At 42.2% G+C, this 16476-nt stretch overlaps 1 protein-coding gene across 2 annotated transcripts in view; it reads left to right on the top strand.

The window, feature by feature from the left end:
• Window positions 1-1174: 1174 nt before the first annotated feature.
• RASSF6 (Ras association domain family member 6) overlaps window positions 1175-16476 on the top strand; it is a 36622-nt gene continuing 21320 nt past the window's right edge. For both annotated transcript variants that reach the window (XM_019534286.1, XM_019534287.1), the window contains exons 1-2: window positions 1175-1367; window positions 8497-8586. In XM_019534286.1, coding sequence (XP_019389831.1) covers window positions 8516-8586 — 71 coding nt within the window. In that variant the 5' untranslated portion in view covers window positions 1175-1367; window positions 8497-8515. The remainder of the gene's footprint in view (window positions 1368-8496; window positions 8587-16476) is intronic.

The raw sequence follows: 16476 nt of genomic DNA, 5'->3' as shown, positions 1-16476 counted from the left end.
TAGCCAGAAGTGGATATCCTCCTCTCCATCTCTGCAGTGTACATTTGGATCACCACCATTTTGTCTTTCCATGCGTCTCCCCCAACAAAGACAAAAGCCTCCAGTCTGGGATCTCCCCAGCCCACATGAGTCAGTTCTAGAAATCCAGTCTGTCTCCCAGATTCCTGAACCCAATCTTCCAATATGACCCACTCTCCAAACTAAAGAGGTAATGCAAATTTTTCCTCTCTACCTTGAACAGGTCTTGTAGAATGTCCTCTCTCCTCATCCCATCTGGCATCTGCTTTGGGTGTATGTAGCATGTTTTTCCACTCCCACCCCTGCCCAACCCAACCTCACTTCAGTTCTTCATATCCAATACCTCTGTAAAAGAAAACAACTAGCCCTCTTCCCCTCTCCAATATTTTCTCCCATCCCTACCAACTCCCATTCCACTGCCTCTCACACAGTGGAGTACCACCCCCTTACTGCCCATTCTACACCCCACCTTTCAAATGGGAGACTGTGGCTGTTCCCCAAGCCTCTTACCTTCCTTTCGCCATGAGGGGATTTTACCTATATGCGAACAGCTGCTTAAAAGCAATATATTGCCAGAATCTTGTACTGTTGTGTACGTGCCTCTTAAAAAGCAGCATTTGATCTACAGTTTGGCAAATAATTGATTATGCAGTTAGCTGGAGTGAAATTAACCTCAGTTGTGACATTGAGCCTGATGAGGATAGATCTTGATTAATGAGCTTTACGTGCATAAGGATATGATGTGGTTATTGTTTAACTGCATAATAGCCTTCTGTACACAAACGTAATTGGTTTAGATGTGTCTCCATTGAACTGCATATAGTTGCCCTGGTTGTTTATCAGCTAAGAAAATAAGTATATAATGTCATGGCACATCTGTAAAAAAGGTAGATTAATGAAAAAATCCCGATGGAAACTAGGAATTAGGAAATAATGGGAAATAATACTTTCACCAAGAAGATGCAGTGAATATTTTCAAGAAGCATCTGGCTAGCGAACAGTCAGCCAGGTGCCCTCTCATGTAAAAGTCAGCTGTTAAAGTGTTAACCAAAGTAGTTGACCCACTTCTTGTATAGGTGTGTAACTCTGAATAAGGGAGTGCTCCTATCAGCTGCTCATAGGAAGGAAAGTAAATACTCCCAACATGCACTGAGGCACAGGGAGTGTCTCAGGTTTCCAACACTTCCCAGCTTGTTGAGTAAAGTAATAATTAACAGCTCCCCGGACCTGCATAAACTATCCGGACATCTGTCAGGCAGAGTGTAACGCTGTCATGCTTCTCCAAGGGCTGAGTAAGAGGGCATGCAAAAGTCCTCCATTACTTCTCATTTCCTTTTGATCCTACAAAGGTAAGTGAACTTAAGAGTTGGAGCTGCTCCTCTGCTTTCTACTTAAATTATGGTATCCTTAGGTGACTCGAGTACTGTGAAATCATAGAGAACTCATGTCAAATTCCATTCCGTCACTAGGTGAAGTAGAGGAAAGGATGAGTGCAGTCTGAAATAATCTCTTTATCAGAAGACTCTTGTCTTTTAAGGTAGTCTCTGTCATTCAGGACTGTGAAAAAACAAGCAGGTGGAAGAGTGGAGGAGTTTTGCCTCGTTGCCTGTTTTGTGTGTATAGATGAAAGACGTAAATCTCTGGTGTGGTCACTCTGCTTCTTACCCTTGCTTTAGTTATAATAGTACTCATATAGGTGCTTAGAGTGACCTCATCTTTTCACGGTAGCAAGAATTTCAGGTAGCAATTATTTGTTCCTAAGCACCTGTAATCCCTAATGAATGCTTCTTTTTTAATATTAATGGATTATTTCAGTTGTCTGTAACTGACTAGCTCACACAATATATAAAAAAATTGTATATTATATTTCTATTTTATATCAAAGTTCCTGGTATATCATTTAAACCAAGCAAACAAAACAAGGTGTTGTAAAAGTCCTAGCCTTTTGTCCTTGCACTCATGAGAACTGATATTTATCAACCCACTCTAGCTGCCCCCCTTTTTTTTGAAGACAAACAAATAAATGTTAACCCTGATGTAACCAGCCAGTTAAACTGAGTTTCTCATACCTGGGACTATGGCCCTCTAGTCACTCTTTTATGTTGTTAGCTCCCTAGTTGTAAAACAAAACAACATGTAACAAGAATAGATTGTATGTATTATAATAGCTTTCCCACTACTGGAAATAAGAGCTTCCTTTGGAATGAACCCTGTGCTTTATGATCAGAATGTTACCTCATTTAAAACATCATAAAACGCTAGAAAAGCAGATGAAAAACAGTTTTATGTTTCTTAAAAGGTGACATTTGTCATAACATAAACAAAATGAACATGGCAAAACCAAATAGCAAGATACATAATGGACCAAGAAAAAATCCAAAACGATCACTCCCACACACCCTTGTACCTACCGTGTACAGCCTAGTGTACAATATAAGGCATTACAGATGCAGTGTGCTGAATTACTCTCTTCACACACGTAGCAGAGCAGAACGGCGTTCTGTGGTGTACAGAAATTGCACATCAAAGTTAATTGATCCTGAAATATTTCATGACTGTCCAGGATTCTACAAATACACCACAGAGTTAAAATGTAACCAGTGCACATTATATTAATGAATGAAGTGAAGGAATGCCCCATTTTCTCTAAAGTTCACCTCTTTGATTATGGAGGGCATCTCAGAAGACGCACTAGAAGGGACGAAAGCTACTATCCCAAGTTCTTTAAACTCCTGCATGGCTGAGCAGCCTTGAATGTCACCTTTCCTTCTCCTGGCAGCCTTCTCCATCGGTTCAGCCCTTTCTATCCCTCACTAAAGGGGTAGATCATTCTCAGACTTCCTGCCATCACGGTTGGCAAGTGAGAGTTCAGTGTTTGTGAATTACCCTAAAAAAGCATTAAAGTGGCTTAAAAATTAGGAGATGCAATGCTGCTTTGCCTTCTATCTGACATCATACTAATGGAGCTAACTCTTTCTCTAAAAAATATTTAACCAAAGTAATTATTCACAGGGAGGCGATAGCCTGCCATTTTAACTTTTTATGACAAGTGGCCCATCCTCCATTTTTGTGCGATGATTTCAGTTCAAAGTTCACCATTATATGTATGTAAAATTGCAGGCCTCCTTAGCAAGCTGGTCAGAGGCGGATGCAACTTTAGTCTCTCCCAGCCTTGAGACTGAGGTGGTGTTGATTTTACTCAGTATCAGAGACCTCATCACCGCAGTCCCCTCTGTCATACTTAACCCCCAGGATGTTCCTAGCTTTTTCCTTATAAGCTCTCCTTTGTTCCTCCACATTTTGCTGTCCCACCCTCAGTTTCCATTCTGAAACTTGTTCTCTTACACAGTCCTCACAGTTAATGTTCAGTTTTTAAGCCACAGGAGCCAATACAAAGCTGTTTTCCCCCCAGACAGTTTGGTTGGGGTCCCACTGGAGAGAACGGGAGACTGCAGTCATCTTTACTGCTACAGATCAGATTGTGGGAAGCTGTAAAAAGACAATATTTAATATAAGGAGGCTTAAACAGCTTGGAACTATGTTTTGTTCTTCTGTACTGTACAGTCTCCATGCTGTTGCCTCTGCCTCAGTTCTTTTATTGGCAGCAATCTCAGCAACTTGCTCCTTCCTTGACACACAGACATGAGAAAGGGAAGTAACTGGCATATAAAGAAAATGAGGTGCTGGAGGATGGCTGCTTTTGTGAAGGATGGTGCCCTCGGTATAGTATGCAGTTTCTACTCTGAGGCAGACCTAGTGGGCAAAAGCATTTGCCCTGAAAAAGTTGAGCCAGACCAGAGGACAGCTGAACTTTTCCTAGATAAATCCTGGTGACCGGATAAGCTTGTGCACAGTCCAGCTAGCCATGTATATAGATTTCATAGACATTAGTGGCTGGAAGGGATTCCAGCAAGAAATACATACACATGTTTTTTGAAAGAGTCCAAAGTAGATGCTTGTGCCATGTCTTGGGGGGTGTTTGTTCAAGACCCTGGACACTCACACTGTAAAGAACATTTTTCTCATGTCTAGTCTAAATCAGCCTTTTCTGGAGTTTATGGCCGTTAGACCTTGTTAACCCTTGGGGGGCTCTGGTGAACAGCTGTTCTCCCAGGTCCTGATGGCCCCCTCTTGTATACTTGTAGGCTGCCACCAAGTCCCCCCCGAGCCTTCTCTTCTCCAGACTGAAGAGTCCTGAGTCCCAGGTCCCTCAGCTTCTCCTCATACAGCCTGCCCTCCAGGCCTTGGATCATACGAGTGGCTCTCCTCTGGACTCTCTCAGGCTTCTCCACATCCCTCCTGAAGTAGGGGGCCCAATACTGGCCCAATACTCCTCCAGCTGCAGACTCACCAGGGTCGAGTAAAGTGGAAGGATGACTTTCATGATTTTCTTTGAGATGCACTGGTGGATGCACACCAGAGTTTGTTTTGCTGTGCCAGCCACAGCATTGGTGACTCATGTTCATCTTGTGGTCAATCAAGACTCCCAAGTCCCTTTCGGTTGTGGTGCTAGCAAGTGTAGCGCTGCCGAGCCTGTAAGTGTATTGAAGGTTCTTCCTATGAAGATGCAACACTTTACACTTCTCTAGGCCATCAGGTTTTGGTCGGCCCACCTTAAGAGCATGTCCAAGTCGGCCTGTATCCCCAGCCTGTTCTGCTGTGTGACCGCCCTCCCCCAATGTGTGTGTGCGTGTTTTGCTATGGAAACGAGCTGACTGTGAGTAATCCCACAGACACTCCCAGCTGGAGGCATCTGGGAGAACAAGGACCCACCTAAGCCATTTGGATGTGGGGTTTGAGCTGGTACAGATCCCACTCTTTATTAATGGTTGCTTGTAAAGTGGTACAGTGGATGCCAGGCATGTTTCATTTGATTGACTTGCACGTGCATTTAATATGAACAGTAGTAGCAGGAATAAAAAGTAACACTTTTTAAAAAAGCAGTGGATCGTTGGCCCAACTTCTGTTAAAATAAAAAATTCAAAACATTGACATTTTCTGTTCCCACCTGACCAGTTTAGCAACTGACCAGATGATGATATAAGGAAAAGTAGAACCATTTATAGAGATTTTCCTGTTGGTCTTACTTTCAGATTTTGAAGGAAAATGATTTTGACAAAATTCATAAAATTCCCACTAGTGTATTGTGGAGATGCACTAAGGGTCTGCAGGTCAAATGACTGCAACAGAAAACGCATCACAGTGGGTAATGGAGTGGTTAGGCCACCGATGAAAAATCTTCCTTTGTTGGGAAAAATGCTCTTATGCCTGTATTTGGTACTTCTTGAGATCAGACCCTTAGCTATGTGAACCATTTCCCACGATGTAAAAATTAATCTGTCATAGCAGTAGGATCAACAAAGTAGCACTATGGCACACTAGATTAATAATTTAGATTTAATATTTTTTCCACAGTAGTAAAAGTTAAAGTGGCAGTTTCTCTATTATTAACCAGTCATTTTGTCATATGTATGTATCTCCATTGAGTTGGACATGAGTACATCCATAAAAATACAATTTTTTAAAAATATGCAATCTAGTATTGGGAATAAGTTGTTCTTTCCTCATGGCTCAATCTCCCCTCCTCCCTCCCTTCACCCGCTAACCTTTTTTTACTGTTATCAGGCAATATTGGGCAGCCAGCTAGCAGTTTAACTGGGTCATATAAGTTCCACTGGTATAAACACCTCTGTAGCTAAAACTGCTACTTTTTAAACTGGGGTAAATCAGAGTGAGACACTTTCAAATATATTCAGTAGTTCTTGTCAGATAGCCTGGAAGAATAGAGAAAAATACAAAGAAAGTTGGATATTAAATTTTCAGTCACTCACCAAACTTTTCTATGTTGTGCAGTAATTAGCATATTCCACTTCCTAGATATATTCTGCTGATTTTGACATGCCACAACATTCAATAAATCAGACTATTTCCAGTCAGCTTTTGATCAGGACCTATATTATTAAGTCTGAATTTGACATAGGAAACATGCATATGCATACTATTTCACCCCCAAAATTGTTTACTGTAATCAGTTGCATCTATTTTTATAATAAAAACATAACTTTGGGGAAAATGACTATGGTTTGCTTTCTTGTATTTGCTGACCATTAAACTATTTTCCTGTCATCCCCAAATATTAACTGTGCAGACAACTAGTTTCCTGAAGGCAATTCAAAAATTGATGTTTTATACTGTATCTGATCCTCTTGTCTATCAAACTGCTATAAATAGCTTGGATAAAAGTACTCTATAAACTAGCTGAAATGTGTCTTTGCATGCAGAACTTCTCATGTTCACAATGTATATACTTACGTACGGTGAGCTTTTATGATCTTTGCATCTATACAAGTATAGAAGCTCTTTCTTTAAAGAATGATACCTTGTCAAAGGATTGAGATTAGATGGCATGAGAAAGACCTGAAAGAGGATTAGTATACACCCCTTCACCCCGCAGCTCTTTGGCCAACTAGGCTGTTTCCAAATTTTCATTAAAACCCTTTATTCTCATTTCTGCATCATTCTGAATTGCTTTGTTCAGAAAATGATTTATTGCATTCATTACTCCAGATATTAGGCCAAGTTTACCCAGACCTATCTATTCCCTGAACACTGAGGTATCCAGCTCCATATTAGATCCTATCCTTCAATGGAAAGTAGTTCAATTAAAGTCAGTGAATTTGGTGGGATTTTGATCAGGGCAACAGAGCCATATCTTAAGGCTCTTACTCAAGGTCAGATTCTGCTGTGTAAATGTAAAATAATTCCACTGGCTTCACTGGAATGGTTCCAGACTTATACAGTGCTCATATGTCACTTGGGCAAACTCCAGCTGACTTCAGTGTGAGTTTACCTGAATAAGGAATGAGTAAAAGCTGAGCAAGGACTTTAAAATTTAGCCCTTAGAGATTTTAGGGCATTGTGTTCTTAAATTTATTTGCCTCCTCTGATCCACGTGCTATTTAGCTACTCAGCACAATATTGGCAAATAGTGCTTCACTGAAAACGCCTAATCTTGATTCTTTTCAGCATACTTTCTTTATCTTACCTTTGCTTTCTAACATCTTGGAATGAATTGAGAACAGCCACAGCATATTTCTCAGCAAATTCAGTGCTAGAGTCCTACTGGTCTTATTTTTGTCCCTAACCAAAGGGCAAAAATTGCAACAGACAAGGCTACAAAGTATGCTGTTATACCACTGTAATTAGTATTCTTGGTAGTTTTGTTTGTTTGTTTTGACTTTTCAACTTTGTATGCCACAGGAGATTGAGCTGCACCAATTAGAATTTCTATTTATTTTATCCAGTCATACAGAAACATGCTTAAAGTTAATTTGCTTACCACTTCATGATCTCAGGCAGCTTCCCATCTGTTGTCCCCATCAATATTAATCTACCTAGTACCAAGAATTCAAGTCCCATGCTAATACTGAGCTGGTCTTCTAGAATAATAGTGCAGAATTATAAATAACTCCAAACCTTTTAGGCCGTTTGTAAATGAAACAAGAGGCATATGTGCACGACACTTTAAAGCAGGTTAAATGCTTTTGCACCACTTTGATTGTGTTGGTGTTTGTACATGTTGACGGCATATTGCGCAGAAATTCCGGCTGCTGTAGCAAATTTGGTGGTGTAATGCACCTTAAATGACTCAGGGTGCAACAAATTAAAATTCTGAGGAGGAGTTTTAGTTTGCTGCCCTATAGCCGCAGAGCGAAACACCAGGCTCCATACAGCGCAGGGGCTCAGGGGCTCTGCAAGAAGCCTATGCAGGCAGCCTGGCAGCAGCCTGGGAAGGCAGGCTTTGCCCAAGAAAAAAAAATGGTGAGCCAGATCTTTTTTCCCCCTGGAGCCTGCCTGCCTGCTTGAGCTGTGCAGGGGCCTGGTGTTTCCTTCTGCAGCTGCAGTGCCCCCTGGGACCACCCAAGATGGGTGCCTGCAGGTGGGTGCCACCTGCGGGAGGGGGTGCTGTTGCTGCGGAGGGAAGTACCAGCCCCCCCTGCAGCCCACGGGCTGCTCTACCCACCGGCAGCTCACCCTCCCCTCCTTGCTGCCAGAGAGGCAGGTAAGTGCATGGATGTGTGCGCGATACAGGGGTTTACTTCACCCTAAATTGAAGTGGCATTTTTAAAAACCCACCACTTCAATATAGGGCCCCCATTTCATCTACACATGCCCTTAGATTAGTAACACTGTTATAACTTGTAGTATTTGTGACTACTATTATACATGGTACATACAGTTCCTATACATATAAAGATAATCGCCTCCTATTTTACAGCTAGCATAAAATATATAATTTACAGCCAATAAAAAATGATAATGTAATATTTGCAAAATGACAAAATAAAAAGTTCCCAGTTTTAGAAAAAACTGACTCTAGATTTACAAATAAATGTTCTGAATTTAACCCATTCTAAGAAAACTAAAGCAGCTAACACATTACATCTAATATGTCTGAAAATTCTTCCTTTTGTTTAGTTCCATCTAGTCTGAGTAAATGAAGAAAGTGACCATGAAATCACAACATCCACCATCTGCTTTTTCCATCCATGAGAAGTACATTACCAGGTAACATTTTAATAAGAGTGTGCAATGTGCTACTTAACTTTTTCTAGATGTAATCAATAAAATTAGATGCTTTTTAATAAAAATAAGTGCCTAATTTGTATGCTGCCCCTATCAGAATTCTCAGTGCAGTCAATCATAGTTTCATGCCTGTTGGCCTTGAAGAACTGTGTATTTACCTTTCTGTATAGAGGGATTTTGGTATATAAACAGGGCAATATTTTCAAAGGTAGACAGATACATTTAATTTGAGCCTGAGAACTGGATGATGAGCACCTTTGAAATCCAGGCTGGACTATCCATGATGCCTGACTTCAAGGGGGGGTTTCAGTTTTGTTTCTGAAAAGGTGGATCCTACACCTTTTCCTAAATGCTTTTCCTAATGTCAGCAGCCTGAAGATGGGATGTCAAGGCCCACTCCTATAGAGCAAGGCAAGGCCCAATCCCCCCTTAGTGAGGTGAATGACATGAGCTGGTGGTATACCCTCTGTCCATGGTGACGTTGGAGACCCCTTCTGGGAATGAGGACCCCTCTCAGGGACCCTCTTGGGGAGGAGGAGAGGAGGGATGAAGAGAAGAGATGAGGTGGAGAGACTCCTTTGTTACTCTCAAGTCTCTGCTTTTGTATTCTCCTTCCCTCTTGATGACTCCTGATGTCTCTCGATCCCTGGCTATCGCTGATTGGTCTCTCTGTGTGGCTGTCATACATCCACGTAACGCATCACATGCACACATACTAATTTGGTCTTTCTGGGCCTTCTCCTAACTGGTTCTGTTCCCCCAAAAACAAGACTCAGGCCCCACTGCTCTGGGGTCTTGTTAGTTGGTGCCACCTTATCTCATGTTATGGAACAGTATGGTACATGCCCCCAGTTTACGCAACAATTTTTCTCCCAGTTATGTGTATGTGTGTGTGTGTATAGCAGGGCACTAGCATGATATATATATAACCCAATTCCCAAAAAGCAAACCTTTAAATACCATTTTCTAAGCCAACAGCCACCAGCACCTTGCACAGTGAGCATGGCCTCAGGGCATGCCTACGGTGCCTCCTCGGGCTGAGCCATCATCCCTGCCTCAGGGCTGGGCAATACTTTGCACAGCCCTAGAGCCATGGGCGGGAAGGGGAAGGATGCAGCATGCCTGGAAGACACCTCTCACTGAGACCAGACCCCCCACTCCCTGCAGGGTGAGTGGGAGGGCCCTGCCCAGCCTGCTCTACTAGCATAGAGCAGCCTGCCAGGTCTGGGCTGCAGACCCACCACATGGCTGGGAGTCTTGGTGCTGCAGTGGGAAGGCCCCACCTCACCCCTCTATGTGGCATGGCACCTCCCCTTCCCATAGTGGCAGGATTGGCAGCGCCAGGCCCAGCCTCTGCCCATGGGGGTGAGAGGAAGCCACAGCTCCAGAGTGGGGCATCACTTTATAGTGGCTCAGCCATGCCCACTGCCCCCTCCCCACAGTTCACACCCTGTCAGCAACCTAAGATCTGTTCAGTGCTGGGAGTACGATGAAGAGGTAAGGGTCTAGGGCTGTTCCTGCCAGAGTTCACTAAACTATGTATGGCCTATCGGTTAACCATTTAACCAGTATAACTGGAAGAGATTAAATGGATAGTATTTTAAATTATATTTACACCCCTACCTTCAGGGAAAGATGGCAGGGAAGGCAGGGGCAGGGTAGGGGGTATGGATGACACTGACAGAGCTGGGGAGCGAGGGGCTTGGGAGTGAGGGGCAATGGCATGGGAAGGGGCAGGGCACCGGCACTGCAAGGCTACTCAGCAACACAAAAGAGTGGGGTGGGGGGAGCAGCTACAGTTGGCCCCACATCCTGGTGCAGGGGGGAGCTGCTGTTGGGAGGGAGAGAGTAGGCAGTAGGAAGGGGTTGGGGTTTGGGAGTGATGGGCACTGCCAGGGATGGGGGAGCTGTGGCTTGGGAGTGAGGGGCACCAGCATATCAGGATGGCTCAGTGCCACAAAGCAGCAGGAGGAACAGCCACAGCTGGCCCCGCATCCTGGTGAGTTAAGTCAACTTCCAGTTTGTGGGAATACTAAGAAAAGTATTCTGGGAGTTACTTTAGACAGCAGAGGTCAGATTGTTTGCCCTAGTCAGTAGGGTATGTCATAAAAAGCAGTGAGGATGAGTTGGACCCATGCACCTTTTGCTTTAACGGTTTTCAAAGAATCAAGCAGAATGGAAATGTAGAACACAAAGGCACCTAAATCCACTTTGGCATCTAATGGATGGCTATTAGGGAATTAACTTCATAGTTTCCATAAATTTTAATGACAGACTTCAGGTCAAACTCCATAGTCAGCTTCATATATTCCAACTATCCTGAGTCTGTGTGTACATATTAATTTCTAAATATTATTAACATGGAAAGAAAATTAAATTCACTTAAGTCCTTTCTTAGCAAAATGATTTTCCAAGGGCATCTGAAGATTAAGTGGAGACCATGTCAAAGTAGCTCCCACAGGCCATGATATGAAGAGTGTTTCCTACATGCATGGCTCCCACTGGCCCTCAGGATTAGGCCAGAGCTATCATACTTCATTTGTCTTCCACAAAATATTGTAACACCAACAAAAAGGAACCAGTTGTGAGCCCTTCCATCTGGAAAACACCTGTTGACTCACAGGTGCCAGTGGGCCGGATTATATTAGGAATTAAAAAGACATAATTACAAGCTTCCAAAGCATGAAAAGACCTTTATTCATGAATATCAGGAATATCAAGAACCCAGATGTTATGTATTTATGTTCACACAATATGCTCTGACATTATGGAAGTGTGGCTTTTACATGCTAAAATATACACTAAACTTTGACTGTGGTATTTTGGAAGGACTGTACTTTCTCACTGTGAGATTTATCTATCCCTACCTGTGTAGCAGTATAATAGGGATATTTTTGCTTATGTGCTTATTTTACATCCTCTATGCTTTTGAGACTTTATTTTTGTTTTTGTCCTGGGGTGACCCTAACATCACCCTCATTATTCATTCCTGGTGTATTGGAGACACAGGAGCAATGACAAACAGATACACTTCAGCAGAAGCATAAGTCTTCAGCAGCCTGCTACTGTGATTAAAGGCAAGGAAGAATTAAAACTAAAGTCAACTTCTAGTTTGTGGGAATACTAAGAAAAGTATTCTGGGAGTTACTTTAGACAACAGAGGTCAGATTGTTTGCCCTAGTCAGTGGGGTTCTGAACTAGAGCACATTGAAATGAATGGAAAGAATCCCAGAATTCAATGGATCAGGCTCTAATATCTTAATTTTATATGATAAAGGGCATACTACCAAAAAAGGGATTAGCTTTAGCAGTTGTTTGGCCCTCCATCTATAGTATGATGTTCTTCTCTTCAATATCTTTCAAACTGTGTTGCACAATGCTTTATATATGCAGAGACTGATGGAGCTAGATAACAGAAGAAAACAGAAACTGGAATACATGCGAGGAGAAAATATATACATTGAAATGCAATTGGAAAACAGCTGAAAGATTAGTGGTGTGTATAGTTGCAGAGAAGATGACATTTGTTCTACCAGCAGTATGACTATATGAGGGAACCGGCAGGAGAAGAGCAAGTTCTTATGTCTTTTGCAACTTTACTCTCCATTGTTTGTCCATGCAGTTAAAGGAAAAGCCTGTAAATTGTGTACTTAGCCCCTGGTGTACACAACTGTTTGTTCCTATCACTGTTATTCTTATCTTCCCTTTTCCCCTCTCTGCTTAGCGGCACCTACTTGTAGTTTGGGTTAAACTATAAACTCTCCAAGGCAGGGTTTGTTCTTCAATTTCATGTCTATACAGCATCCAGAACAATGGGTTCACATTTTGATCAGGGCTACTGGCCTCATCTACATGAGATGCTTACTGCTCAGTAGCTTGTTACTGCTTCGCAGTAGCGTCACCAGACATGAACTGTGATGCGATGGTACTGCTTAGTAATAATGAGCTACTGCGCAGTAAGCATCAGTAGGCAACCGTGCTGGGACGCTACTGCTCAATAATGCCAGTTGCTGCACAGTAGTTTAGTAATTGGTTATGCAAGTACTAAATGACTGCGCAGTTGTTACTGTTCAGTCAGCATCTCATGTAGACACGGTCACTGTGTGGTAAATAATCATGAGACTAATCATCACATTCCTAAAAATATTTCCTCCCAGTTTACATGCTTCCACAAATGAGCCTGCTGTGCCTCCCCCATTGATCCAGGTCCTGGGCTAGGGTACCGCTTTCCAGAGTGAACAAATCCAGTGATGATGTGCTAGTAACTTATCCGTGCATATGTATTCTTGGATTTACATATGTCATTTACATGATTTATGCCTCCCTCTAATTATTGGTGAGGAAAAAAGGGAAGGCATCTTGAGACACTGTTCAGAATCCAGCCTTTTATCTTTTACATCAGATTTCTTTGTTTATTGAGTACCACATTGTGTTCAAGATCCTATAACTCCCATTAATAGCAATTACAGTTGTACCTACAAGCAGATGATCATACATTGGCCATAAGTCTGTCTTAGATCAAGGGTAAACTGTGCTTGTTGTAATATTTAACCCCAATCTGTTGTTCTGTATCAACCTACATGTGATCTAAATGCCACTTTTCCCAAATACTGCTATGAAGACATTTTGATAAATTTCTATTTCCTCTTTATGTCAAAATCCACAAAGCAATTAAGTAAATCATCTCTCTATGACTAATGGTGCATAGACTGTTTTCAACAGGCTTGTACGTAGATTGTTTATGAGGCAAGTTTATGAATGTGGTATGTTTACTTTGCCCACTAGTTTTTTTTATTAATATTTATTATGCTTAAAAGATTAGGTTCCTTGGCAGTGACTCACATGGGTTGACACTCTTTTTGTTTTGAATGAGACTTCCTGGACTGATATCACAGATGCCACATCATATACCATATTTTGTTGCATACAGGACTTTCTGGAATACAATCAAACTTATTTTTTTAAAAGCAAAGTGGGAAAAAAAGACCGTTCCTTATAGTAACTGATTAACTACAGCTAGGGAGCCAAGTTTGCTCATTCCTCTGCTCCCTGTGAGTTGCCTGAAAATTTCACTTTTGTTTTAGCATAGCAAACAGCAGAAACTCCTCTTACTTTATTTCTCATATATAAAGTGCACTTCAGTTGCCAACACCTTTTCAGGGAATTTTGTTTGCATGAAATTATGGCAATCTCCTTTTAAATCTTTTAAGGTCCGTCTTAAAAATAGTTACAGTTTTTGTTTTCCCTCTTCCTGCCCAACCATATAGCTGGCTTCCTGATGACTTCTTTGATTTACATATGTCATTTATATCATTTATGCCTCCCTCTAATTATTGGTGAGGAAAAAAGGAAAGGCATCTTGAGACAGTGTTCAAAATCCAGCGTTTTATCTTTCCCATCAGATTTCTCTGTTCATCGAGTACCACACAGTGTATAGGAGCCACGTTGTGTATATTGAGCCATACGTAAACTGATGGTTTATAACAGACTTAAACTCCTTGGACAATTCAAAACTTTCTTTATGTTCCAATCTGAATTCATTTATGGCCATTGTGATCTCATGCCAAAATTATCCTTTAGTTTAAAAAGCTTTTCTCCCGCTGTATTTACCTTTCTCTCCCACTCCCACACACACACATGTACACTGTGAGCATGTCTACACATGGTGATTTAATGCGGATTAGCCCAATTTAAGCCAAATTAGGGGCACGTGTCTATACACGTGTGCCTTTAATGTGGCTTAAAAATGGCAATTTTAGGTTATGTGAACCTAAATTTGATGTCTGCCCAAACCAAGCATCAAATTTAACCAGGATTAGTTAATGCAGATTAACATATATGTAGAGGCACCCCCAGGGCTCCTGGCTGGGTACCTCTCCTCTCAGGGCTGGGCTTCTCTCTATATAGTTTGACACCTGTAAGTGGGTTTTTTATTGTTGGTGGGCAGGGAGGGTGGTGGAGGGGCACTGTTTATTGAAGGGGGTAGTAAGAGTGGGGAGGAATGTGGGTGGGGGCTGTGAGGATAATAAGTTTTTTTGTTTCAACCACGTTCATGTCCTGAGAGCTGTGCAGGGGGTGGGCAGGTTGTGTGTGGGTGCGGGGTGGACAGCAGGGCATGTGGGCTGGAGTGGGGAATGCAGAAGGAGAGGATCAGTCAGGGCCTCCCACAGCTAGTGACCTGGCCTCTGCTGGCAGGTGCATGGCTTTCCTGGGGTCTGGGTGGTAGGGTGCCTGGTGGGGCCAGCAGGACCAGCACCATGGCCAGCAGGAGTCCAGGTCACTGGTCATCACTGGCAGGGGCCAGGCTGAAGCAGCAAGGTGCTGGGCATTGCTGGCATGAGCAGGGGCAGCCCCAGTGCAGGGAGGAAGGGTAGGCAAGGAGGGAGCTGCTGTGTGCTGCTCTTGTGCTGGGCATGGGGCTCCTCAGCAGGGAAGGGGCTGGCTAGGGATCAGAGGGAAGGGGCAGAGGGTGTTTCCAAGACCACTGCCAAATGCTGGTAGCCATGTGTCCAGAGCAGGGGTGGGCAAAATGCAGCCTGGGGGCTGGATGTGGCCCACCAGGCCATTCTATCTGGCCTGTGGGGCCTCTAAAAAATTTAGAAAATTAATATTTATCTGCCCTGGGCTGCTTGTCATGTGGCCCTCAATAGCTTGCCAAAATTCAGTAAGCAGCCCTCTGCTCAGAATAATTGCCCACCCCTCTCCTGAGGATGGATCTCCCCCTGGTGGCCACAGAGCCACATGGCAGGGCTGTAGTGACCTGGGACTAAAGTTAGTCCCAAGGTCACCCCATGTAGATACTTGCCAAAATCCACTTAATCTGCATTAGTTTAATGCATATTAAATTTAAGCCGGTTTAAGTTCATACTCTAGATGAGGTTTCATCTGTGGCTTATACAGTTCTTTCTTTCACAATTTGTGCTAAAGCCTTGGAAGTTATTGAGGTCAGATGAACAGGCCAATAGTTTCGATATCACTTTTTTTTGCACTTAAATATAAAAACCACATTTGCTGTTCTCCTATCATATGGTACCACTCCCCATTTTGCAATGGGAAGATTATTAGTTCTCTCAGCTTGAATGCATTAGGGTTTTGGGGTCATGGTTATGATAATTTTTATTTCTATACCCTGATATCCATTATCTAGCTTGTATTTGCCTCATTCTTCAGCATAATCATCATAAATTAAATACTGAGGGAAAGTATTCATTTAATTTTGAAGCCATATCTATATTATACTTGAACTAGATAAATGCTGTACTTCTTTCCTTGTTCTCTTTACATTTACATGTATTTACTTAGGGAAATAACCTTTTGCTGTTTTTATTATGTTTTTCCAGGGTCTAATTCAGCTTGGATTGTGGGAAATTTCACTGTACACCAATACTTTCTGACTTCTAAAGAACTGATTTTTCTTTTCTGACCTTTCCTTTTTACCATAACTTGCAGGCTTGCTACTACTTCTTAATAGGCTTTTTGATGTGCCTATTCACCCAGTTAGCTCTTAAGCTCTTTTCTGTAACATTTTCTTCCATCTTGGGATACAAATTCTTGTAGCTTTGGCATCTTTAATTAGAAGACATTCAAGACCTCTATTTATTCTAGTCCCTGAGCTCTTCAACCCAACTGACTTTACTAACCAGTTCCTTTGATGTATCAAAGGTTGCCCTTTGCAGGGCTTCTTTTATTTATTTTTCCATTATTTCAGCTGAATCAATTCATAGTCACTGGATGCAAATTTATTTTCTACAATTAGCTCACTTATAACAACTTAATTAGTTAGCAAAACCAAACCTAAAATAGTTCTAGTTTCAAGGTTAATCATATGAGGAATCATAAAATAAATATCTGCTGAAGCCAGTACATTTCCCT

Source organism: Crocodylus porosus, unplaced genomic scaffold (assembly GCF_001723895.1).
Source record: "Crocodylus porosus isolate Cpor-Errol unplaced genomic scaffold, CroPor_comp1, whole genome shotgun sequence".
Taxonomy (NCBI): Eukaryota; Metazoa; Chordata; order Crocodylia; family Crocodylidae; genus Crocodylus; species Crocodylus porosus.
This window is presented reverse-complemented; position numbering and strand designations above follow the sequence as displayed.